The sequence below is a fragment of the Nuphar pumila genome, chromosome 16 (genome assembly GCF_984573655.1).
Source record: "Nuphar pumila chromosome 16, dmNupPumi1.hap1.1, whole genome shotgun sequence".
Taxonomy (NCBI): Eukaryota; Viridiplantae; Streptophyta; class Magnoliopsida; order Nymphaeales; family Nymphaeaceae; genus Nuphar; species Nuphar pumila.
In genome coordinates, this window is record NC_143264.1 from 7707655 (window position 1) to 7735234 (window position 27580).

The 27580-nt window shown below is 41.0% G+C and overlaps 1 protein-coding gene across 2 annotated transcripts in view; it reads right to left on the bottom strand.

Moving 5' to 3' along the window:
- The window catches only part of LOC149812838 (aminoaldehyde dehydrogenase 2, peroxisomal-like), a 38313-nt gene extending 16081 nt beyond the window's left edge, over nt 1-22232 (bottom strand). Inside the window, exons 1-4 of one of the 2 annotated variants that reach the window (XM_089992161.1) lie at nt 22054-22232; nt 20802-20944; nt 11771-11851; nt 11549-11697 (exon numbers count right to left, since the gene is read on the bottom strand). In XM_089992161.1, coding sequence (XP_089848287.1) covers nt 11549-11697; nt 11771-11851; nt 20802-20944; nt 22054-22162 — 482 coding nt within the window. In that variant the 5' untranslated portion in view covers nt 22163-22232. Of the gene's footprint in view, nt 1-11548; nt 11698-11770; nt 11852-20801; nt 20945-22053 lie in introns of those variants that run through there. The other variant, XM_089992162.1, reaches the window with a different exon arrangement.
- Nucleotides 22233-27580: the final 5348 nt, after the last annotated feature.

Consider the following 27580-nt stretch of genomic DNA (forward strand, 5'->3'; position numbering starts at 1 on the left):
ATGTTTAAGAAATCCATAGTTGTGTAAAACCACTGACCAACAAATATCAACTTGATCATTAAATTATGCAAATAATAGACTCAATCGATGCAAATAAGAAATCCAAAGAATATAAACTGCAAAGAGCCTAATGATTATATCAGATTCAAGAACAAACAATGGCTGAAAAAAATGGAATTAGACCATAAGCTTAATCTTGAAAAGCTCAGGGCTGATCCAGTTTGGATTTTCATACAAACAGCACATTTTCTATGCATTTAATAGCAATAAAGCCAATGAAATATGAAAGCTAAAAATCCAAACATCACTTTCAAGAAGAGGAATAAAATAGACTAAAGAAAACCATCAACAATATGATGATCCTCCTCCAAGTAAATAACATGAACACAGTAGTAGCACCCATCAATCCACAAGACTCAAGACTTCTATATTTAATGCATGTGTAATACTAGCAGTTAAAATGATTAGGAAATCTCTCTCTCTCTCTCTCTCTCTCTCTCTCTCTCTCTCTCTCTCCTTTTTGGTCACTTTTCTTTGAAAAGGGGCATTAAGCTCTTTTAGTTGTCCTCCATGCATAGGGAAAGATATTACAATGAACTTAATTCTGGGAAGATGCTAACCTGTAATGAGGAAACACTATCATATCATGGAAAAGTTATGGAAGTGCTGTTCTCACACCAAAATTCCCAATTTATTCAACCCGTACAAAGGTATAGATTTTAACATTCTTTTAGCTAGTACAGTAAACATATCCAATGGATGGTGTATGTTGAGAAGTGTAATATGCTAATGTATCATGTGTATTACTATTTGTATGTGCTACCCTCTCAATGTTGTACATGTATTAATTTAATGAGGGGCATTTTTTGTATTTGTGTAAGAGGTTAGAGGGTCAACAGCTTTTGTGTTGTAGTGTAACAAAAAAGAAGGCCGTTCCTTTTACGTAGCACTACTTTTCATTCTCAAGTTAATAAAGTTCTTGTTATTCCTCTCCCTTCTCTCTTCTTTCTCTGTGGTTGCCCTAATATTTGCATTTGTGATATGGTATCAGAGCCATACACAAAGCAAAATCAGAGTTCTCAGAAGGTGGATTGAGAAAGGAAAGCTTCATTCTGGTCTGGACTTCTGCACCTCGTTTTGCATGCCTTGGTGCTGACATCAGTAGGGGTAGCAGAGGGTTTGTGCCTCTGAGGTAGGGGGTTGCTAGATTATGATTTTAGAAAGTTTATGAATAAAAAATCGTGGCAATAGGAGGAGTTTTGGATTTTTCTCTGTTTTTCTGAATATTGTGGTAATTGTGACCAGATTTGCGAGAACTACCGATTCCGCTTGAATAGTCAGGTTTCTTTGTTTGGGTTTGGTTGTGTTCTAGTTGTTTTTACCTGTGTTGTTGATTAGTATCAATTTTGGAGCATTATTCTTGAGTTTTGAGGTGTTTTGTTGAAGCATTTAGGTTCCAATATATGGCAGTAAATGAGTTTTGGAATTTTCTAGCCTAATTGACAGATATAGTGGCTCCATTACTGTCATATCTGTTATTGTTTGATACGAAGACATATCGTGCAGTTTGGTGTGAAATCTTTCTGTTGGTGAAGTTTTTGTTTATAGTGTTTGGCTCAGTTGATTGGTATATGGAATTGGGTGACTGCGAGTGGGTGGAACTTGGTAGTAGGTGTGGTCTTCTTCATATAGAAGTGCTTGGTTCAGCCTAGGGGTGTCAATGGGTCGGGTTTACCCGGACCCGATCCGAACCAAACCTTATAGGGTCCAGGTATGATGATAAATAAGAAGACCTGGGCCTGGACCCGAAGGTCCGATTAATACATGGACATGGGTATAGTTTGTGAAATTTTATACCAGACCCGGGCCCGACCCGAGTTCCGATTAAGACCTGCAATTTTTTAATGTAAAAATGATAAAAAAAATATTGTTTTACTGTGTATGAGCCAGGTTTGATTCATGTAGTTCTTAGCGGGTCTGGGTATGGTTTCTCTTATGGTGGGTCCGATTAGACTTGGGTCCGGACCCGATATCATACCCGAAAATCGGGGCCGGGTCTGGTTCCACCTGGGTTCAAACCAAAACCGACCCGTTGACACCCCTAGTTCAGCCTATCTTAGTGGTCCTGGGGCTACTTTCTTGTCTTTGTGCAGGAATATTGTAGTTGAGGGTTGTTGGTATGATGACGGACAAGAAGGAGAATATTCAGATTATCCCCGTTAAATTCGACGGGACTAATTTCTCATGTTGGGAGGAGTTTATGTGAATCCTTATTAAGGGTATGGATATATTGAGTTCTTGAATGACACTAAAGCCAAGCCCAAGCAAAGAGATGACAACTACAAGACAAATATTGTAGATTTAGAGAGAGACAATGCCAAAGTGAAGTTGTGGTTTTTGGGCTTTGTAGAGCATAATATTTCAGCGAATATTATAAAATACGAAAATAACAAGGATACATGGACATTTTTGAAGCAAGTCTATGAACAATCTAATTGGGCAAAGAGATACCAATCAGAGCAGGAGTTGAAGTCCTTGAAGTAAGAAAATGAGTTTATTTAGGACTTTTATGCTCATTTTCAGCAGGCAACAGATGCCTTAACCTCTATGATGACCATTTCAAAGTGTGATAGATGTAGTGAATGTATGGAATGTAAGAATCGGGATATAGAGGCCAAGGACCAGAAGCAGGTGATAGATTTTCTCATGGTCCTACGTCCTGAATTTGATAGTGTTTGCAACAATATCCTACATTGGTCCTTCTCGCATTGGTCCAAACCGGCTGAGCTTCTTGCAGAAGAGACTAAGCTTAAGGCTCTCAGTAATCAGACCCCATCAGAGAGGGTGTTTGCTGTGACTCGCCAGTTTGGGAGTAGAGGTGGAGATCGATCTAGTGGAGGTCATGGAGACATGAGCTCCATCTAGTGCCATATTGCAAAAGCTTTAGGCACATGAAGAATTCCTGCCTTGTGCTCAAGAAGAAGAAAGGTGTAGTAGTGGTTATTTCTACCAAGGAAGCGAACTTCAAAACTAAAACTGAATCATCATATGTGAGCAACATTGGTCCTCAAACTGGAGTGTCTTCTATGCAGAGTCCTACTGAGCTTATGAGTAGTACGTTGCAGCAGTAATTGGAGCAGGTGCGAGGTGCGGTAGATTCAACAACTCCAGCTTCTTATGCAGTTTGTCACAGCCCCTTCTATCTCTGGCCCTTCTTCCTCTGGTACTGCTTATGCAAATATTCTTGGTAGTTCTCTTCTACTTGCAGTGGTGTATTTTGGTAGTGCGGTAGATTCTAACGTTGGCATTGTCTTCTACTTTTTTTGGTAGTTCTCTTGGTTGCAAATATTCTTGGTAGTGCGGTAGATTCAACAACTCCAACTTTAGTAAATGTCGTCCTTGCAGTGGTGTATTTTGCAGTGCTGACAGGTTTTCTATGATAATTTCTAAAGTTGGCATTGTCTCTTCTACTTTTTTTGGAAGCAAACTTAATGTCTCTTAAGTTTACCATGTTCCATCCTTAGCCATGAATCTCATTTTTGTTGGTTAAATAACCAAATTTAATTGTGATGTTACCTTTTTCTTGTTGAATGTGTTATGCAGGATCAACTATCAAGGACAAGGATTGGATTTGGCCATAGGAAGGGTGACATGTACTATCTAGATTGGTTGGACAAGAGAAAACAAAGGATATGTGAAGTTGTTTTAGGAGCAAGTAGTTTAAATGAGTCCTTTTTGTAACACCAGAGAATGAAACATATTTTCAACTTTAGGTTGCAATACTTAATTACTTCAGGATGTTTAAAAGATTCAAAAGTTTGTTGTTTGATCATGTTCAGAATTGTGAAAGTTGTAGATTGGCAAAGCCTCATGCTTTGCCATTTGGTTTGAGAGAGAGAGAGAGAGAATCAAATAATCCATTTGATCTTGTGCATTCCGATGTATGGGGATCATCTCCTGTATTGTCTAAGGGTGGTTCATCATATTTTATTACCTTTATAGACTGATTCCCTATATTGTCTAAGGGTGGTTCATCATATTTTATTACCTTTATAGACGATTGTACTAGATTTACTTGGGTTTACTTCATGAAAAATAAAAATGAATTGTTTGACATTTTCAAGAAATTTTATGTGATGATTGGAAATCAACTCTCTCTTGTAATTAAAACTATTCACATTGACTCTAGTGGAGAGTATATTAGTGATATGTTTGAAAGTTTTTTACAAGGCAAAGGAATTGAACATTAGAAGTCTTGTCCTTATACTCCAGAGCAAAATGGCGTAATAGAGAGAAAGAACAAACATATTTTAGAGACCTCTAGAGCACTACTTTTTTATGGGAATGTACCTAAAGAGTATTAGGCAGATGCAGTTTGTATGGTGATATATTAGATTAATCATATGATATCAAGTGTTCTTAAAGGTATATTTCAATTTCAAAAGTTATATACATTTGTGCCTAATTATAGCATGATAAAAGCCTTTGGGTGTACTTGCTTTGTTTTGTTGCCTAGTAGATATAGAGATAAGTTTTCACCATGCTCTATAAATTGTTGCTTCTTGGGATTCTCTCATGGGCAAAAAGGATGTGTTATGATCGAGTGGAGAAGAAAGGGACACTAGCTATGGATCTCTAGGCATGTGGTATTTCATGAGATGCACCTTATTTTAGTAAACTTGAACCTAAAGAAAGGGACACTAGCTATGTCACATGGGTGTGGGCGCGGGGTTGCGGCACTTTCAAAAAACTTGGGTGTGGGGGTGCAGCAAAAATATAAAAAATTATATATATATATATATATATATATATATAATTTTTAAGTTTTAAGAATTAACAACAGTAACACTAATGAAATAAAAAACAATTATCACAATTATCATCGAATCAATTCAGCATCATGCATGCAATAAATCAAATTAACAATTTACAATTTTATTCTACATCATAAAAACCAACATCACAATTATAAAAGCAATCAAATAAGTAAAGCAAAAAAGAAATAAATTATATAGTATACTAACAAAAGAAGCAAAAAATGCATAATTACATACCAAAAATATATCCTACACAACGTATATGACGATAAGGTAATGGATCCTAATAATTTTCTTCTTCATCATTAAATACATCATAAGAAGGAAGACTGGGCTCAGATAAATCCATGTTTGTAATGTTGAAATCATGTTCTCCCTCTAAGTTACACTCTTCTAGGTTTACATCCCAAAATGTGGATGATCATTGTCTGCATTACAAACCCAATTTGAAAATGTTAAATACAAGTATATTTAAATGAAAAAACTAAGAAATAGTCAAATCACTAAGAGAGCAAATTAGTACATGTATTCATCATTGGTTCACGAAATTAGTCGAAGATTTGAATGAACATATATTAAATCCTCTGCATGCTTTCTGGTGAGTTTGTTTCTCTTCATGTTGTCGATTTGAGAATATGTGATCCAATTTCTTTCACAACAGGATGAACTAGTAGGCTGAAATAGCAATCTCAATGCAAGACGTTGGAGAAGAGGTGTTTCTGATCCAAATGTTGACCACCATGTAATAGGATCTATATTATCCTCCTCTCTCGTGAGTAATGTCTGTCTATATAATCTTGAAGATGCAAATTTTCCAAACTCTTGTGTGATTTGATTTAAAATATGTGATTCTGGATAAAGTCTTGTCATACACATATTTCTATGCCTTAATAGCTCTGGGTCTAAATTTGGAGGGACACGACCAATATCACCTTTCTGCCACTTTTTTGCATAATATTTTGGATTAAGATAATGTGTCATGCAATGCAAAGTGTTGCTCTTATCCCATCTTCTGACTAAAACTGAATGAATATGGTTAAAAAATTCTGAATCATCAAATGCAGAATTTTTTTCTTCATGCTTGAAAACTACAACTTGTATTTTTTCAATCATATTATCCCATATTTTATAAACTTTGTGAAGCATGGACTCATCCTTATCAACTTCTCTCAACATTTCCCAAATAGGTTGCATAAATTGAAGGAAATATACGACTCTATCCCAAAACTCATCATCAACAATAAATTTCTTAATTTCTTGAGCCTTGACATCATCATCAGCATGATAGAATGTACAATTATCATCAGTCAACATACTAACCAAAGCATTATTCACTTCTTTAATCCTCTTCACCATCACAATGATGGACGCAAAACGTGTTTCAACGACCTTCAACAATTTCAGGTCAAAATGCCTATTAAATATAGCATTAGCATAATGATGGTTGACAACAAAATTACTAATGCTTTTGACATTTTTTTTTAATTCTTCAATCCATGAACATAGAGCATATGCTGGTAAATTTTCTTCTTCTTTGGGGTTGTAGATGCTCTTGAGGGCCAAATTCAAGTTGTGTGCTACACAGGGAGTCTAAAAAATATGAGGATACTCACTCTTCAAACTCAATGCTGCACTTTTACAAACTGGAGCGTTGTCTGTAATAATTTGTACTACTTTCTGATCACTCACTTCTTTTATTACTTTTATAAACAACCCCTTCAAATACTCTGTATTTTTATATTCTCCAGATGCATCAACTACTTTCAAGAATAGTGGGTCACTAAGTGAAGAAGCAATAAAATTGATTAGTACACGCCTTTGAATATCTATCCACCCATGAAAAACAATGAAAACTCCATTTTGCTCCTATGAATATTTTTTAGTCTCTAGCAATCTCTCAACATTTGCCCTCTCTTCTGCAAGAAGTGTAGTTCGTAGTTTTTCTGAGCTTGGAGGTACGTAGCCACTCAAATTACAATTTGCCAAAGAAGTAACTAAATCCTTCCAATAAGGATTTCTAGCTGCATTAAATGGGAGTGAACTAGAATAAAAAATACATCGCTACTTTTTTATCCATCCCATCCCTTCCATATGTATTGAATGATGTTTGTATCGTTCCTCTTCCTTTACCTCCTACATCCACTTTTCTTTTTTTTAGCATCTTCTTGGTGGCTTACCGAGGACATGGCATTGGATAAAAATGAATGGAGGAGAAGGATTCATGTGGAAGACCCATAATGATTTTCTTTGTTGGTTCATATCGCCGACCCCAATTGTTTTGGGATGAAGGTGTAGTTGTTGTTGTTGTTGTTCTTGGTGGCTTAAAAATTACACTAATTGCACAAGAATCACTCATTGTCTTCCGCTTTTCCTATTCTTCTTGTATTGTTTTTGCATTGCCTCATCAACTCTTTTGAATCTTGAAATGTCATGTCCTGGTATCTTCAACAAATGAGCCTTAATTCTTGTGTAAGACCAAACAAAATCTCTTTCACAGAGCTTGCATCAAAATCACTTGCTTCCACCACCTCCTCTTCCAGTTTTTGCAAGCTTATCTACATGTACCCACACTGACTCCACATCATCACTCTCACTACAACTATCAGCAACACTAGCAGCAGAACTCACATGTAGGGATGAGGATGACACAAGTCATTTCCCTTTATCTATCATTTTTGTCTTGAAAACACAAAACAAATTATATTAAAATCAATTATGCACACAATCAAGATTTAAAATATTGAGTGCAAGGTCAATAACATATACAATAAGTTCTAAAAAATATAGTAATAGTACGTATAAATAAATACCGAAAGGTACGAGAAAAATATATAATAATAACATTAATGATAATCATTAATGCAAAGTGAACACTCCTAAGCATGGAATTATAAAAGATATAATGATCCTGAGAGTAGATTATAAAAATAGCAGTGTAGAATCCACATCTTAGTAGCATAAATAGCTAATTGGATACACTTCTATACATAATCAAGAGTCTATTGGTTTTAAATTCAAGCGTGAAGCTTCAACTGTTCAACATGAATTCAAATCTAATTGCTAATTGGATGCTCCTCACTTTATCAAATCTGAGTACACAGATTCAGGTTTGGATATCTGACCCAAATCCGAACCATTGACGTGCATACTCCCAAGTATGATAACTATTCACCTTGATGAATGGCATCCAATGAGTGCTTACTATTAAGTTAAAAATCTTTAATAGGTTCTTTAATTTTCCTTGTAATTCCAATGCTAGGAAGAAGGTAGGATTTATTTTTGCTCTATTTTCCTCCAAGTGCTCACAACATATGTGACCGTATGTGCCTATGCAAATAGAGCAAGATTTTGGTCACTGAATTATCTTAAGGAACTTCCCAATAGACAGGGGGAGTACTCGTGGAGTTTGAGCACAAAAACAGGGCACGGTCAATGTTGCACCTTTTAGCAACTCAACAAATCGAAGGTTTCTCTCTGACATTTAAAAAAGAAGAAAAGTCTGCACTAAGGAACTACCACTCTCAGGTTTCTCTCGTGGAGTTTTTTTTTACTTATAAGAAGAAACCACTCTCAGGATCAAAGACCTCGTCATGCCGTACTTATAGTTGTTGTCCTTAAAACTCTGTGGGCTTACCCCTTGCCCCCACGGTGAGACCCAAGCTGGAACGAAGGGGTCAGCACCTTCTCCCCAGGCCGGCTGCGAGAGACAGAGAGATTGAGAGTGAAAGAAGAGATAAAGATTGAGCGAGAGACAGAGACAGAGGGAGAAGAGGGATGTAGAGAGCAAGTGAGAGAGCGATAGTGAGAGAGACAGAGATATTGAGAGTGAGACGGAGAGAAGAGAGACAGAGCGAGTGAGAGAGAGTACCTGAGGAGGAGATGTCCGACGGAGAGGTCGGCAGTGGCGTCAGGGTCCGGCGGAGAGGTCGTCGCCGGCTTCGACTTCGGGAGGAGAGGAAGGGAGGATTACAGCAAAAAAAATTTGCCCTAATCCTCCTCTCTACAGCCCATTTCATCGGGTGTATTTTTTTTAAGGTCTAAAAAATAGACAGAAATGACCGTAGGTGTGTTGACTGCACTGGGTGCCACACCCGCACGCGCACTCGTGTCGTGTCGCATCGACACGGGTGCGGCACTTGGTTGGCCGAATCCCTGTGACTTAGGACACTAGTGATTTCTCCTTCTTAATACCTTTTCCTGAGGCAAAGGAGGTGGAAAGGAATGTGGGAGTTAACAGGGAGATAACTCAAGGGGAAGGTGGTAGGTTTGGTTTATCCTACTCCAAAAGGCAAGACAATGTGGTCAAAATTCCTTTTTGACATCAAATAGAATCAGAGGAAACTAGAAATTTGAAGGCTAATTCTGATCCCCTTCCAGCTGATTATGAGCACACAAGTCAAGAGTCTTCTTCCTATGCACCTTCTCCTCATCAGGTACGTCGTAGCTCTAGAGTGTGTTTCACCTACTCGTTTTGTATCCTATAAATCTTTCTCCCCAACTCATACTTTTCTTGCTTTAATTTACTCTAGTGTCGAGTCTAGTTCCTATGCAAAGGCAGCTTCAAAAGTGGAGTGACAAGAGACAATGGATGAGGAGTTGGGTGCTCTTGAAAGAATGCATGCATGGGACCTTGTAGATCTTCCACCCACCTGGAAAGAATGTAGTAGGGTGAAAGTGGTATACAAAGTTAAGACCAAGGCAGATGGGTCTATCGAGATACATAAGGCACGACTTGTAGTTAAGGGTTATAGCCAACAGTTTGGCATTGACTTTGCTAAAACCTTTTCTCAAGTGGCTCATATGACCACTATAAGAACTTCACTTAAAGTTGATGTGATAAGTCAGTGGGACCTTTGGCAGCTAGATGTGAAGAACACTTGCTTAAATGAGGACTTGGAGAAGGTTTATATGGAGTTGCCTCAAGGATATTCAGACTCTCAGAGTCATGCGTGCAGGTTGAGAAGAACTTTGTATAGACTCACACAGGCACCACGTGCTTGGTTTGTAAAGTCTCTTGGTTTTGAGCGAAGTTGTTATGTCCCTGCTTTGTTTGTATCATCTTCTAATTATGAAAAATGTATATTGCTTTTGTATGTTGATGATATGATCTTCACTAGAGATGATGTACAGAAAATTGTGGACACCAAGAAAAGTCTAGCTACCATATTTGAGATAAAAGATCTAAGATATTTGAAATATTTTCTAGGATTGGAAGCAAAATTATTAAGAAGGGGGTTCTATCTGTCTCAACATATATATGCAACAGATCTAGTGATTAAGGCTAGACTTGCAGATGATTGTAGGAGAATGGATACTCCTATAAAAGCAAATGCCAGGTTGAGAGCCACAAATGGTAAGAAACTTGAAGATCTTGTGTCCTACAGGCAGCTTGTGGGTAGTTTGATATACTTAACTATCACTAGACTTGACATCACATATGTAATGCATGTGGTTAGTCAATTTATGAGTGACTCCACCTCGGTTAATCTGGCAGTTGTGCTTAGAATAATTCAGTAAGAGACAATATGCATTTTGGCATGTTCTTCTCATGCTTCATCCTCTATAAATGTTAGAGCATATTGTGATTCAAATTTTGGAGGATAAACTAAGGATTGTCTTTCAGTTACCGGCTTTTGCGTCTTTCTTAGTAGTTCTTTGATATCATGGAAGGTCAAGAAGCAACAACATGTTGCTTTGTCTACTGCTGAGGCAAAATACAAAGTCATGGCATAGGTTATGACAAAAATCATTTGGATAAGATGGCTTCTTAAAGAGCTTGGAGTAGAAGTTTGTGAAAGTACCTCCTTGTCTTGTGACAACATGAGGGCAATCCATATTGCCAAAATCCTGAATTTCACGAGAAAACTAAGCATATAGAGTTTGATTATCACTTTACAATAAAGGCTTATGAAGATGGAGTTATCTCATTAGATCATGTGAGTTCAAAGGAGCAAGTTGCTGATATATTGACCAAAAATTTGGCTCCTTCACACTTTTTGCCCTTTCTTTCCAAACTTGGGATGATTCCGTCAGCATCATCTCAAGTTTGAGGGGAGTGTTGAGAAGTGTAATATGCTAAGGTATCATATGCATTACTATTTATGTGTTACCCTCTCAATGTTGTACATGTATTATTTAATGAGGGACATTTTTGTATTTGTGTAGGAGGTTAGCGGGTCAACAGTTTTTGTCTTGTAGTGTAACCAAAAAGGATGTTGTTCCTTTTATGTAGCATTGCTCTTCATTCTCAAGCTAATGATGTTCTTGTTATTTCTCTCCCTTCTCTCTTCTTCCTCTTTGTGGTTGCCCCAGTATTTGCATTTGTGATAGTGTAAGCATCTTGATTAGTGATGAATAATTAACAAGTTCACAAACATTTATTACCCTAACAAATGTCAAACTTTCATTGAATTTTTCTTCAAGACCTCTATGCAATACATCCACATCTACTTTTTGTCATAGTTTAAAATGAAACTTCGATGACTATTTAAAAACCCTCAACAACAATATCAAGCATTCTCCCATTAAAATTTACCAAAAGAAAGCAAAACAAACTAAATTGATCTGCAGATTCTGCACAAAGAAAGGCTGGATTGTGTGAAGGTTAGAAGAATTTATTATTGAAATAAAGTTACTCCCATGTAAAAGCATGCAGTTTACTTGAAATAGCAACAGGAAAAGAAAAATGGAAAACAGAGTACAACCACAGATACATGGACAGGGACTAATACCAAGGGGTAATTAATCCAACCACTCCAATTGGTTCCTTAAGAATATAACTTTTAAAAGTTTGCATTGGAAGAGAAATAGGAGCCTTTTGTTCTTGGTCTAATGCTTCTCCAAGATCTGCATAGTACTCAAAGCATGCAGCAACATCATCCTAGGAAAAGAAAAAAAAAAGATAAAGACTTTTCTCAAGAAATTCAAAGCTTCTCTAAATGCAAAAAACATACAATATCCCATGCTGCTTCATCAAGAGGCTTCCCACAGTCGAGTGACTCAAGATTAGCCAATAAAGACTTTCTCTCTGAAATCTGTGTGCATTTGAATGAGATGTCAACCCCATGATATCAATTAGATATTATAACTTAGCTTGTTTTGCTGCAAAAACAAGTTAGAAAATTGTGATTTCACTAGAACTGTTCTACTAATAAAACTTAAAATATTTCCAATGTTAAGCCATAGAAATAGCTCCATACACCTGGATATAAAGATTTAGATGACCAGAATTTGGAACATAATAAAAAACAAAAGAAAAAGAAAAAGAAAATAATCAAATTCACATGCAAGCATACATATGCACACACACATTCAGGGCTGGCTGGTTGAAAGTTTGGAAGCTTGAGTTCGGCTTGAGCACCATTAAAGCTTAAGGTCACATTGCATGAGCTTCAACCAAGTTTCATATACTCGAGAAATGATGGATATACAGAACAAAACACATGGAGCTGCAGCAGACACCCTGACATGAGGTTAAAAAGAGATGGCTGTCCTCGTTCAATAAGGTTTCAGCTAGTGAAAAATATAAAAACCTAATGATTTTACAATTTCCTATTACCAAGTGATCCCATCTTGACCCAAGCCAGAGACAGCTTCAACTTGCCACATTTTCTCAATAAGCACAGAATTAAAGCTTGGATCAGCCACATGAACTACCCACCAATTCCAAATGAGGTCCTTGATGAACTAATCCCAAATTGTTTGCCAGGGCATGGTTCATTTACCATTCCTACAAATGGATCAGCAGAGCATGCTCAGATGATAGCAGACTTTGGAATGTCATCACAAGAAAACAAAGGCTTTTTTTTTCTTAACCTCCAACCAGAAGAACAAAAAACATGCTGAAATATATGATACCAGAATCCTAACAGGCTACATCAGAACTTAGAAAGGAGATGGAAACTACAATAAAACTCAAGATGGCCTTGAGCCAAAGAAATATGTCTGCTTCATTTAAACACATTAACACTTAACAGCATCATTGATAAATTTACAGTTAATAGGTAGTTGCTACAATGAAGAAGCAAGTAACATGCCTTTTCAGCTAAAGATCTATCCATGAAGTGACAAGTTTTTGCAACCTTTTTACTTCTTGGTTATCAATTCTCCTACTTAATGGGCAGTTCTTACAACTAAGAATTGCTTACCATCAAAAATTTAAAGCAAGAAGAATAGATTTTCACCAATGGAAACTGTAAGTTCCATGCAAAATAGAGATATATCATAGATCTTTTTCTTTTAAAATGCAGTCCCTTCCAATATACCACTTGGACACTAGAAACATAGTTTAGATTATATTATAGCTCATGATATGGAAAGGTTATGAAGACATCCTCATACATGCCCGTCCACATTCAATATATCCTCATAAAGCAGGAGATTTCATGAGATTCCTCTTTTGCTGTATTTTTTTTCAAATAAGTTGCTCAACGGTTTGGGTGTTTGATGCAGGGCAGGACCCGATTGGATCCGTACCACATGACTCAAGCGTGGCACGGACGCCCGATCCACCACAAAGGACAGACGATCGGACCCATGTGCCCGATCCAATCACAGGTACGGTGTCGCGACGCAGGGACGTACCCCTGCGTACCTACTCCAGGCGTGGACCAGTTCGGACATCTCAGAGCCAACAGCCGACCCGGATCGCGACTCGGATCCAGGGCTGGACCCGCGACCCGGATCCAGCAACAACCTTTAAAAACCCTATCCTAGGGTTGCGTGAGAGGCAGAGAATATTGATTTCTTGGCAACAGCTGTATCGTTTCAGCAGTTCCTTTCTTTACCTATTGTCTTATTCACTTTGCATTGCTTGTTCAATTTGTTTTTTTTTATCATTCAGCCCACTGTTATTTGTTCATTGAGTTCTTTATTGCAATAAAAGAAAAAAACAGGCCCTACCGATTATCGGTGGGCATTCTTCTCCATCTCTGCGCATCACACGACCATAAGGGTCAGGTCATTACATCCAGCTGACAGGTGCTACGCAGCCAGCATTCCCACTGCATCAAAGTGGTATCAGAGTCAGTGCCTCTTCCTTCGTCAGCAAGATGGCTTCAGAGGTGAAGGGCGATCCAGCGACGGAAATCGAGCAGGAGGATGCCGGCAACGCAGACCCAATGTTGCGGATGATGGAAATGATGACAAAGATGCAGGAAAACATATTGCGTATCAGCCGGGACGTGACAAGCATATCACGGCGACTACATGGGGTCAAGAATCGGGTCGCGGTGATCGAGTCACCGGCGGGGCCACACGCGGCGTCTACTCAGCAGATGAACATGGGAGTGGGCGACGGTGCTGTCGTCCCCATCGAATCTGTGGCTGTCAAACCAACCCAACAAACCTTTCTGTCTGCCGTGCTACCTGATAATACAGGAAGGGATCCACACAAGGACACCGGCCATGTGCCGCCCCACCAAGGGGTACCAACGACGACCCATGGCGCGAATGCCACTCGGGTGGGGGAAGAAAGCATGCCCAGCGGCAACCTGGGTGTGCAGGCCTAGCAACGACCCATGCAGTAGGGGCTGCAGGCCGAGCACGGCCTGCATGGCCCGAGCGTGATGCCGGGTCAGGCAGCAAACGTGTCGGCCTCAACCCAGGCTGGGGTGGGTTTGTCGGCTTTCCCAGCGCCTGTGCGCGGGAGCGCTGTCGCAGCCCACTCGCAGACTAAGGGGACTGAACCCCTGTGGATCAGACCTGACCCCTCAGGGTCCGGTCGAGAGCCCACGATGATCGGGTCCATACCCGGTTACCGAGGACCACCCTTTGGGTTCCCGGTGGCGGGTACGGGTCTCGCATCCCCATATCCAGCTTACCCAGTTGGATTTAGTTTGCAATTCTCTCTGAATCCGACCCAACCCATTATCTTTGAACCTCAAAATGGATCTTGTACTGACCCAAATGTGTATCGGACCCGGACGGAGCTCCAGCTTGATTTTGAGCCGGGTCAAAACCAGACCCATAATCATATGGATCGTGGATCAAGTTCAAACCAAACCTTTTACCCCCATAACTCGATCCCCGATCCAACCTATCCAAATATGGGTCTGACGAATAGTGTAGGATTAGGCCCGATCCATATCCAGTCGGGCGAATCACCCCAGTCCTATATCAACCCAACCCGATACCCGAACTCGAACCAACCCCTTACTGCTTCTAAACCCAATATCTCACCCGACTCAACACCACTATCATAACTCGCACCCGTACTACCCCGTTCCTACCCACTTAAGGCCCGAGACCCAACAAAACCATCTACCTTTAATAGGACCTCCTCACATACCGGTGCAACAACGTCAGCCGCAGATGGCCCCCACCCGCGGGCAAGCCAGACCGCGGCAGAATCAGCAGGGACCGACACAACCTAAGCGTCGACCACCCATCGGAGGAGTTCGTCAGCACCAGCTTCCAGGCAAACAGTACCGCACAGAGGGCGATGAAGCAGTATGGGACGACGATGTTTTCTGGAACGAGTATCCCGCAAGAAAGGTGGAGACTCGTCAGCAGAGAGCACCAGAGCACCCCTCCACTTACGGGGTGAAGCTGGACCTACCGAAATTTGCAGGGTGATTCGATGTGGAGCAGTTCTTCGACTGGTCTTATGTCCTGTAGTTCTTCTTCGACTATCACACCGTCGCTGAGCACTGTCGTGTCTCTCTAGCGTCTACTCGGCTGAGAGGCCTAGCACAGACATGGTGGGTGGAGTTGCAGAGGTCGAGAGAGCGACAGGGACTAGAGCGCGTACAGTCATGGGAGGAGATGCAGAGATTAATGCAGTCAAAATTCGTGCCGTCAGATCACGCCGAGAGAGCTTACAAGGAGTACATGACCCTGCGTCAAGGCACCCGAACTGTAGCGGAGTACACGGCAGAGTTCCATCATTTGTCCCTACGTGTGCAGATCGAGGAAACCGCCCGTCAACAGGTCACAAGGTACATTTCTGGTCTCCGTCCTGCTATTTCTGACGATTTTAGTTGTATCACAGTTGAGACATTAGATTAGGCAAGCAGTTATGCCATGAATGTCGAGAAAAAACTGAAAAGAAGGCAGGAATATAGGACCTCCTGTAGCGAACAATCCAGTCAACCTAAGTCGAGTTTCCCAACCAGGAGAGCAAGCTCCCCTAGGAAGGAGGACTCAAAGCCTAGAGCAGACCTTGGCAAACCTGACCAGTCGGGACCTGCATACAATACCCGGTCCAAAGCCAAACCTAGTGAATCGACCATTCGTTGTTTTAGGTGTCAGGAGTTAGGACATGCCGCGTCTAAGTGTCCCACTGTGAACAAGAACACCCATCTCGTCGAAGGTATTGTAGAGTCAGCATCCGAGAGTGAGAGTGAGTCATTGGTTGAGGACAAGGATGAGAGGAAAGTCGTAGAGTTCGACGGCAATGTAGAGAATTTATTGTCCATCCGTCATGTGTTGACCGCATCCCGTGAGTCGGCCCCTGCAAAATGGTTGCGAAACAACATTTTTAAAACTCGGTGCAACTGTGAGGGTCATGCATGTGATGTTATTATCGACACTGGTGCATGTAAGAAGATGGTGTCCGAGAGTGTCGTATCCACCTTGAATCTAAAAACTGAGAAATTGTTCCAACCATACAAGATGGCGTGGTTTAAGGGAACGAGGTTTCCATCACCCAGCATTGTTTAGTTTGGTTCTCCATGGGGGAGCATTACCACGACGAGGTGTGGTGTGATGTAGCTCCCATGAGTTCGTGTCACATTCTTTTGGGTCGCCCTTAGTAGTTTGATCGCAAAACAATTCACAATGGGCCCAAGAACACATACTCTTTTCTTTTTAAGGGTCATAGAATAGTCCTTCTCCCTATCAAGGAGACCGGTTTCCCTATTGTGGGTAAGCCTGAGCGAGTCCCCAGGCTCGCGGGCCTCTCGTACCGGTCCTTCTTGAGCCATTGTCAAGAAGATGGCTATTGTTATGCCCTAGTGGCCAAGCCGTTGATGAGTACGTCTTTGTCCGTTCCCGCGGACGTTGCCCCTCTTATTGAGGAATTTCGCGACATTATGTCGGATGACTTGCCTAATGGTTTGCCTTCGATGAGGGTAGTCCAGCACGCCATTGATTTTGTGCCGGGATCGAGTCTCCCCAACCTCCCCGCATATCGCATGAACCAATCTGAGCATGTCAAGTTATTGAGGCAGATTCAGGAGTTACTGCAAAAGGGGTTTATTCGCGAGAGTGTTAGCCCTTGTGCAGTACCTGCCCTGCTCACTCCTAAGAAAGATGGGTTCATATGCATGTGTGTTGATAGTCGTGTGATCAATCGCATCACAATCAAATATCGTTTTCCCATCCCTCGTTTGGACGATATGTTTGATATGTTGTCTGGCGCCTCCATTTTCTCCAAAATAGATTTAAAAAGCGAGTATCACCATATTCGTATCTGGGAGGGGGATGAGTGGAAAACGGCATTCAAGACACGTGATGGGTTGTATGAGTGGTTAGTCATGCCATTTGGGTTATCTAATGCCCCAAGTACTTTCATGAATATGATGACCCAAGTGTTGCATCCTTGTATAGGGAAGTTTGTCGTTGTCTATTTTAATGACATTTTGATTTATAGTTCGTCTTTGTCTGATCATTTAATCACCTGCGTCAGGTCCTAGAGATCTTAAGGAACGAAAAGTTATACGTCAATGCCAAAAAGTGTGAATTTATGACGTCTAGTGTCGTGTTCTTAGGTTTTATAGTGTCTTCCGATGGAGTTAAGGCAGATCCTGCGAAAGTCCGTGTGATCGTAGATTGGCCTATCCCAAAGACTATCGGAGAGATTCGTAGTTTTCACGGGTTAGCCACTTTTTACCGTCGTTTTTGTGCAAAATTTCAGTACCCTCATGGCCCCTATCACAGAATGCCTAAAAGGTACTAGTTTTCATTGGATGTCTGCCGCGGGAAAAACCTTTACGATCATCAAAGAAAGAATGACTAGTGCCCCTATTTTAGCTCTTCCTAATTTCAATGCAGTCTTTGAGGTTGAGTGTGATGCCTCTAAAGTGGGAATTGGCATTGTCTTGAGTGAGGACTGCCGACCTATTGTTTTCTTTAGTGAGAAGCTGACTCAGGCCAGGTGCCAGTATTCCACTTATGACGTCGAGTTTTATGCCATTGTACAAGCCCTTCGTTATTGGAGGCATTATCTCATTTATAAGGAGTTTATCTTGTACACAGATCATGAGGCATTGAAGTACCTAAATAGTCAAAAGAAGCTAAGTGCTCGTCATGCCAAGTGGGTTAGCTTCTTGCAAGAGTACACATTTACGATTCGCCATCAGTCTGGTACTCTGAACAAGGTAGTTGACGCTCTTAGTAGGAAGAATAGCCTTCTGATGACTATGTCAGTGCAAGTCATTAGGTTCGAGCAGTGCAAGGACCTGTACCCGACAGACCCGAATTTTCAACAGGTCTGGGAAAGGTGCCTCTCCCCTGATAGCACAACTGGCCCAGGATTTACAATCCATAACGGTTACCTTTTTCAGGGTAATAAGTTGTGTGTGCCTGCCTTCTCCCTTAAACTACAATTGATTTCTGAATCGCATGAAGGGAGACTAGCTGGACATTTTGGACACGATAAGACGTTCGCACTGTTGGATGAACGATACTTTTGGCCCAAAATGTGTAAAGATGTCGTCAAGTTCGTTCAGAGTTGTCGAGTGTGTCAGGTGTCCAAGGGTCACTGTCAGAATAGTAGTTTGTATACTCCGTTGCCAATTCTTGAGCGACCTTGGGAGCACGTGTCCATGGATTTTATTGTGGGTCTTTCCAGAACCTCGCATCGTTTTGATTCCATCTTAGTTGTTGTTGACAGATTTTCCAAGATGGCTATCTTTGTCCCATGTAAGCGGACCATTGACGCCTCGTTAGTAGCTTCGTACTACTTCAAGGACGTGGCCCGTTTTCATGGATTGCCTCACACGATCACCTCAGATCGTGACACCCGTTTCATGAGACATTTTTGGAAATCGTTATGGGCCTTGTTGAAGACCACACTTTAGTTCAGTAGTGCTTACCACCCTCAAACAGATGGCCAAACCGAAGTGGTCAACCGCACCTTGGGAAACCTGTTACGGAATCTAGTGGGGGAGAATGTCAAAACTTGGGCCTTTATATTGCCTCAAGCCGAGTTTGCATATAACAATTCCATCAAACGGTCTATAGGCAAATCCACGTTCCAAGTGGTTTATGGTCGGTCACCCACCCATGTCGTTGACCTAGCCCCTGTGTCCGATATCCCAGACCCGGCCCCAAACACATTTGATACCGTCGAATATATGCGTGATATCCACAGACAGGTCCGAGCCAAACATGTTGAAAGCTACGATGCCTACAAAGCTTTCGTAGATCAAAGTCGTCGCGATGTCCAATTTCAAGTCGGTCAGCTAGTTTGGGTTTACTTGCGTCCCGAGCGTTTTCCCGTAGGCACCTATGGCAAGTTGAGTCCTAAGAAGTATGGTCCTTTTAAGATCCTTCGGCGATTGGGTTTGAATGCCTACCTCCTTGAGCTGCCCGACGATTGGCACATTTTGCCTATTTTCAACGTATCTGATCTATATGCTTACTGTGGAGGCAACAAGTCGTCGAAGCCGACGTCTTCCCAACCAGGGGAGAATGATGCAGGGCAGGACCAGATTGGATCTGTACCACATGACTCAAGCGTGGCACGGACGCCCGATCCACCACAAAGGACAGACGATCGGACCCACGTGTCCGATCCAATCGCAGGTACGGTGCCGCGACGCAGGGACGTACCCTTGCGTACCTACTCCAGGCGTGGACCAATTCGGACATCTCAGAGCCAACAGTCGACCCGGATCGCGACTCGGGTCCAGGGCTGGACCCGCGACCCGAATGCAACAACAACCTTTAAAAACCCTATCCTAGGGTTGCGTGAGAGGCAGAGAATATTGATTTCTTGGCAGCAGTTGTATTGTTTCAGCAGTTCCTTTCTTTACCTATTGTCTTATTCCCTTTGCATTGCTTGTTCAATTTATTTTTTTTATCATTCAGCCCACCGTTATTTGTTCATTGAGTTCTTTATTGCAATAAAAGAAAAAAACAGGCCCTACTGATTATCGGTGGGCATTTTTCTCCATCTCTTCGCATCACACGACCATAAGGGTCGGGTCACTACATCCAGTAGACAGGTGCTACGCAGCCAGCATTCCCTCTGCATCAGTGTTGAACCATATGTAAAACCAGTTCATTTAGCCATTTGAACTAACAAAGCCTAGATAGAAGTCATCATAAAAACACAAATGCATTTTTTCCGTGAAAACATGGCAAACTCAGAGACCTACACAGACTTGGTTAGAAATATCATTAACATTACATGTAAACCACAGTTACCGGAAGCTCCATACAATATGGGGAAGTGCACTTTCCCGAAGCATGTTTCGAAAGCACAAAACGTGGCGCTTCTGAAACGTGGGGCGAAACACCAAAAAAATTGGGAAGCGTGCTTCCCATTTAGGGGAAGCTCGCTTCCCATTTAGGGGAAGCTCACTTCCCCCTCACTTCGCTTATTTTTTTATTTTTTTGTGTGAGTTTTTTTTTTACTTTTTTCTCTTTTTTCCTTCCCCCTTGCTTCTGGTTCGCTTCCTATGTCGCTTCCGAGACGATTCCTAGTTCGCTTCTATGTTGTCCTGCGCTTCCCGCTTCTTAAAATTTTGGAAGTGCCTCGCTTCCCCCACTGGCAACTCTGATGTAAACCATGGAACATGGGTACGACTGTAGATGCAGGGATAGTCATCTTTACCAAGTTTTCCAATATGATAGCATATAAAGGAATATGACATGGGAGTAAAAGCACAGTATCCATGTGATCTGGCAGGGAATTGACGGTGCACGTTTATTTAATAGAAAGAAAAAAGGAACAAGTGTGATACATGAAATAGCAAGAAATTAACTGACAAGATGGCAAGAATCAACAGGAAAAACATATGCTGAGAAACATAAAACCTTTGAAGCAATCGCACGCAAATATTTAGCACGGAAGGCTCCAGATGCATGAGACCAGTCCACTCCTCTATTTCCTGCGAGAGCTCTGCGAGCAGCACTAACTGCCAACTCAATATCCTCAGTGGTGGCTGCAGGTATGACCCCTATCATGGTATAATGGCATTCAGATGCAACCAATGACATTGAAAGGAGAAAGGGCACAGGAATATCGTTTTCAAGGAGTAAAATGCAGCATCACAACTACTTAAAGACATAACTCTAGCAACTTTAAGAATGCAAAAATAAAGTATAATAAAACCATAGTGATAAATGATACAGAATTACAGATTAAAGCCAAATAAAGATACCAACAGCAAAAGTCAATCTTCACACACACTTCCAGGCTAGTGCCAAAGTCATCCTAGATGAACAAATGCCGCCTGGACAAGCCAGGTGGTGTTTGTCCAGAACGGGCCAGTCGCACCATGGGAGGTATGACTGGTGCGTCACCCAAGATACGTGGGGGAACAAAGCGGTCCTTGCCGGGACAACTTTGTCCCCACGTATCAAACGTAGGCAGCGCCCGGGCAGGGACTGGTCTGTGTACTGCAGTGCTATTCGATTGTTAGAAGGGCTGTATCACGGTACGTATCAAGTTCGATTCATCAGGAATCCCACTAGGTGTCAAGAAGATTGCAAGAGGCTTTAAAAGTATCTGATAAAAGGAGTAGTGCAAACTCAACGATTTCCAAAAAAAAAACACCTACACAATAATCCACCACTTAACCACGAATGTCTAGCAGAAAAACGGAACTACCAAATGAACAACAGTAAGCACTCTCAAAGTCTTCAAGTGCTAAGAAGAAAAAACGCATTACTGTTTCACCATCATCTGACCATTCACAGACACAGAAAACAAAGGGATGAGTACCAAAGACCTCCCTTGTTCAAATTCCCATAAGCAGAAAACACAAAGGAGAAAATTAACAAGAACCCATAACTCCAAATGGAATATCACCACAACACCCACCTATCATAACATGATTACCACCATAGCAACAAGAACTAAATCCAAGCAAACCTCTCAAAAACCACCAAACACGGGAAAATTTCAATATGTGGGCGCCATAAAAAGCAAAATCAGGGAACACCCACTTTCCCAAACCATTGATTCAGCAATTGGGTATTGCATAAAATCACAGAAAAAGGAAGAATAATCAAATGGGCATATGGTCCAATGGCTTGAATGACAAAAAAGAAGTAAAAAAACAACCTATAGTTTCCTCCGTTGCAGGATTGATGACGGGAAGACGCTTCCCATTGATTGGTTCCTTCCATTCTCCATCTATGAAGAGCTGCCTGGTGGGCACTGTCACCGTCATGCTCTCTCTCTCTCTCTCCCGCTCGGTCGCTCGCTCAAAGAGGCATCAAGATAGTGGATTCGGATGAACTGAAAAATCACGGATCTTTGGTGGTCTTAGATCCTCACCGTACAATCAAGAGACCATGTGATCCATGAGCCCCGCTTTGGTTTACACAAGGAACGGTGGTGATGAAAGGGAACGGACGGTGACGATCTCAGAACCCAAGGTTGAGCCAACGATTCAAAGCACTAGGCGCTTCCTTGGTCCAATCCGGGTTCACATAGTTCTTTTTTTTTAAAGGGGGTTGGGCAGACCCCTATAGGGGTGGCAATCGGGTCGGGTTGGCGGGTTGGCCTGTCAGCATACCTCAACCCGAACCCGACCCGTTTAATAAACGGGTAACCCGACACGACCCGCCAACCCATTTAATAAATGGGTCGGGTAAACAGGTTTTCAGGTTCGCGGGTCGGGTTGGCGGTTGACGGATCGGGTTGGCAGGTTGACGGGTCGGGTTGGCGGGTCGGGTTGGCGGGTTGACCCACCCGCCTAACCCGTTTATTAAACGGGTCAGCCGGGTTGGCGGGTTGGCATACCCCCAACCCGAACCCGACCTGTTTAATAAACGGGTTACGCGGGTCGACCCGTTTATTAAACGGGTTGGCTTAAGCCCAACCCGAACCCGCCTAAGAGGCGGGTTGGCGGGTCGTGTCAGAAATTGCCACCCCTAGTTATACAACTATACCATTGGGTTTTGAACATGCAACGTCCATACACAAGGTGACATGCACTAGCTATGTCACCTAGCTCCTACCAGACAAGCGGATCCCCCGTTGGTCAGGTTCACATAGTTCTCTTAACAAAAAGACCAGACTTCCTTCACCATCAAATACCAAGGAGGGTTCCACTCTTTGTAGATAGTTCTATTGCGATACAATATGAAAAGTTAATCTCCAACAGATCTTTAGCGAATTCAAATTGAATGGTTTTTCAAACCACCAGATCAACTCTTGAATCACAAACGAGATAAATCACTATTGCAGCCAAATCTGTCCAAAATAAACCTGGTTAGCCAGTTGAATGTCATAATGTTGCAGTCTGTCAAACGTTGGAAGCCTGCTCTTACAAGCTAGGTAAACTGTCCATAAGGACCTAGGTACAACATGCTTATACCAGAGATATTTGCACCATGCCTCTACAGGAAAACTTATGTGCAAAGTCCTTCCAAATCACACCACGAGGAACTGAAAAAAAATCATGCTTCCCCACGAGTTTATCTGGGGAAGACACTAGTACATGAGAACGAGAACTTTTGCACTCTCTAATGAAGTCAGCAGTCGATAAATGAAGATCTTTACCCACTAGATCATAGTCTTCAGCCACAACAGTGTTTAGTAGAATCTGAGATGACCACGTCTTAGTCTAAAATCTGCATGTCTCAACTCTCTCGAACTATTAAACCAAGCATCTTGGGATCCATTCCTAAGTTTGACAAAGAAGTAGAAGTGACACAAATCGTCTTACAGTATGGTTATTTTTCAAATTTTGTGAGGTACGTTCAATTCGTCTTACAGTATGGTTATTTTTTCGATAAAGGAGCCTTCACAAAGTAGAGATCAATTTAACAAAGTATTTGGTTTGCCTACGAGACCCTTGACTACCTCAATGCTAGTCAAATGCCCTATGTGAGCCTCAAGATTAACCTTGTAAGGTAGTGGCTATAAGAAGACCGTTGGGATTCTCTCACAGAATGGTCATTAAGACATGTAAAAGTTATAAATCAAACAAGTTAAACTAAATTAATAAATAATTAATTTACATAGAAATTACGGTTACATGTCATAGCATCAACAGGTATATTTCTTGGGCTGAAGAAATTTCTCGAAAGGATGTGTCTCTAAACTCAACCCCTTGCAGGATAATAAAGAGAATTCAAATGCAAAAGTAATTTGTGAACGAGAAATTGTGTTCTATGGGTTTACAAAGAATTAATGCACATTGTGTAAGAGGGTTGAGAAAACTGAACTCCCTTGTAATACTTGTAAATTTGTCAATAATTATTTTAATAAATAAAGATATTTTTTATGTCTCATTTAATGATTTTTATTCATTCAATTATGCATTGTGTTCAAAATTAATTGAGTATATTAATTGAAAGTCTTATCTTACATGAATGAGAATTTTAACTAGAGTTATATTGAGATTTGAATTTAACCCGAGGTTAAATTCATGCAAATTAGAATTTAAATAGAATTTGAAATTGAATTTAGTATGTAGAATTAAATCCAAATTAGGTTTGAAAACCATTTGAATTTGGATTAGGTATGAAATCTAAAATTTAAAATAAATCTAAAATCTAAATTGGATACTAGGAAATTTAATAAATTTACTAAAACCTAATTAATTAATTGATTAAGTAAGCTAATCCAAGAGGATGGGATGCCCCCCTAGGTGGGCCCACACCCCCTTGGCTAGATATTTCTTTTAAAACTTTAAATTCTTTTGAAATCTCATAAAGAAAAAAGAAAGAAAATAATTTTCAAAACTTACCAAAAATACATAGAAAGTAGGAAAGCAAGAAAGTCAAAGAAGCATTTTTTTTAAAGAAAAGAGGATTTTGGAAACTCAAGAAAGAGAAAACAAGCAAGGATGTCCCACCCTCTTGTTCTATCTCTTTCTTATTTGCAAATCTCATCACTCTTTCTCTTTTCTATGCTCTAAATCTCTCTCTCTTCTCAAATCTCCTTCTTCTTTTCTTTTTTTCTTTTCTTCTTGTCTCCTTTCTTCTCCAACAAGGGGCTGGTCCAACAGCCATTGAAGTTGCACCTTGGAGGAAAATACTTGAAGCTTGGAGGTGTTCTTTCGAGTCCAAGACGAGAGACAAAGGGTTTCGCCAATTCAAAAATGCGTAAGAGGTAGGTGCATCAAACACATAGGCATAAGTTGATCTAAATATATGGGATATGCATAGGAGTTATTTCAAGATTTGAATCAAGAGTAGATCAGACATTGGAACAACCAAAATAGATTTGGTTTTGGCTTTAAAATCAGTTTTGTAGAAACCATGTCACCATATTCGATTTTTTAAAACATGTTAGACAAAAAAAAGTTTGGAAGCCTTTAAGCAAAAATTGGTTTTGGAGGGGATTAATTCCATGATTGAGTGTTGGATCTAAAGTATTTTCAGCATATTTAATGTATGAATGAGGGGTTTATATGATGCATGCATGATTTATAAGTTCTAAAATTTATTTGGGCTTGAATCTTGGTTTAAATCAAGTAAAATATTTATATAGGGATTTAGGCAAAATCGCTGTGAGGTTATATGTCTTATGGTTAGATTATATTCAAATTAACATGTTAATGAGTTAGATTTATGTCAGTAATGTAAATTAGCATAATAATACCTCTGTATAAGAATGATGATCACGCTTTGATTGAATTCTAAATTGTTTGTTGGTTAAGTCTATGATTTCAGAATGAATACATGAAAGAACCATGATTTCATAATGATGCATGTGGTTATTTCGATTTTTGTTTACCACTACAAGAAAATACGTTGTTAGCGACGGAATCTTTCCGTCGCTAGTTAGCGACGGATTAGCGAGCGACAAAAATCCGTCGCTATAATTAATGAAGCTTACGAAACTAGCGACGGAATACAGTCCGTCGCTAAGTAGTGACGGATGTTGCGACGTACTGTTTTGTTGTTACGGTCGCACCATTTATCGACGAAGTTAGCGACGGAATCTAGTCTGTCGCTACTTAGCGACGGATGTGGCAACGGAATATCGTCCGTCGCTATTTCCGTAAATTTGATTTTACGTTGGCTTAGCGACAGAATTAATTTGTCGCTAAGCCGTCGCTAACTTTCGAATAACCCTAATCCCAGGCAGCTTTTCCTTTTCTTATTTCGCTGCTCCCACCGTTCACCGCTCCCGCCGTTCGCCGGTCTCACTCCCGTCGTTCGCCGGTCCCACCGTCCAGAGAAAGGTAAAGGACGCCCTTCCCCGCGTTTTCTGGCAGGGGGTTAACCTCCCTGCATTTCCGGCAAGGGGGTTAATCCCCTCCCGTTTCTAGCAGGGGGTTAACCCCCTCCCGTTTCCGGCAGGGGGTTAACCCCCGCGTTTTCTGACACGGGGTTAACCCCCTGCGTTTTCGGCAGAGGGCTAACCCCCTGCGTTTTCCGATTGGGGACCCTTGCCCCCTGCCTTTCCGGCAGGGGTCGACCCGGGCAGGGGGTCGACCCCGGCAGGGGGGTTAACCACCTGCCGTAACAGGCAGGGGGGCGACCCCCTGCTGTTTCGGCAGGGGGTTGACTCACTGGCGGATAGGCTGGGGGTCGACCCTCTGCCCGAACAGGGGGTCAGTTAACTCCCTACGTTCCGTAAGGGGGTTAACCCCCTATGTTTTGTAAGGGGGTCGACCCCTTGCTAGAACAGCAGGGGAGTCGACCCCTTGACAGAACAGTTTGTTTTTTCGTGGTGACTTCATTTTAAAACAATATTTTTTTGTGCAGATTTTTCAACGAAACCAGCTCGTGCTCAGCCACCTGTGGTAAGTAAGTGTCAAAAATAATGCAAATCAGGTAAATACCCGTGGTGAGTAAGTGATGCAAGCGTATCACAAGTTATTTAATTTATTATATGTAACACTTTATTGTTCATACACTCACTTAGTTATTGATATTTAGGGTTGCTTCGTTGGAGTTCGGAGATCATGCTGAGCATTATTTTAATGTATGAATATTAAAATATTCTTATTTTTGGAGTACGGAGTCCATGCTAGGCATGGTAGTAGTTAGTGAGATATTGAAGTGTGTTTGTTGCAGGTACATGTTTGGCATTTGTTTGATATGAATGATTACGATGTATTGCAATGTTTGATGTAATTGTATCCATGCTTGCATGTAACTTTCAATTTGATTATGACTTTCATGTGAAATTGTATAATGAAAGCATGTTTCAAATGATTGTATCGTGTCATGAATAGTTTGCACATGAAAATATTAAGTTATCAATGCATGCATCAAAATTCTTGTTATTGTATGACATCATATATTGCATGATAAATTTGATATGTTCTTCATCGTAGCATTTTGATTATTCTCTTTTAATTCGTTAGGCTATTATTCGTAACATCATAAGAAAATGACTGCAAACCGTGAATGGATGTACCGTAGGATAGTGGACAATGAGTTATCGCATGAATATATGGATGTTGTTGACAGTTTTATTGAATTTGCAACGACAAGTGTCAGTATAGTGGATCCCACAGGTCGGATTAGGTGTCCCTGCAAGATTTGTAAGAATAATCGATTTGTAGAACCTCATGGCATTAGACATCACCTATACAGGAAGAGTTTTGTGAGTGATTATCAGAACTAGACGTTTCATGGAGAAGAATTTAGAAACGATTTTGATGCGCGGGTGAATATGG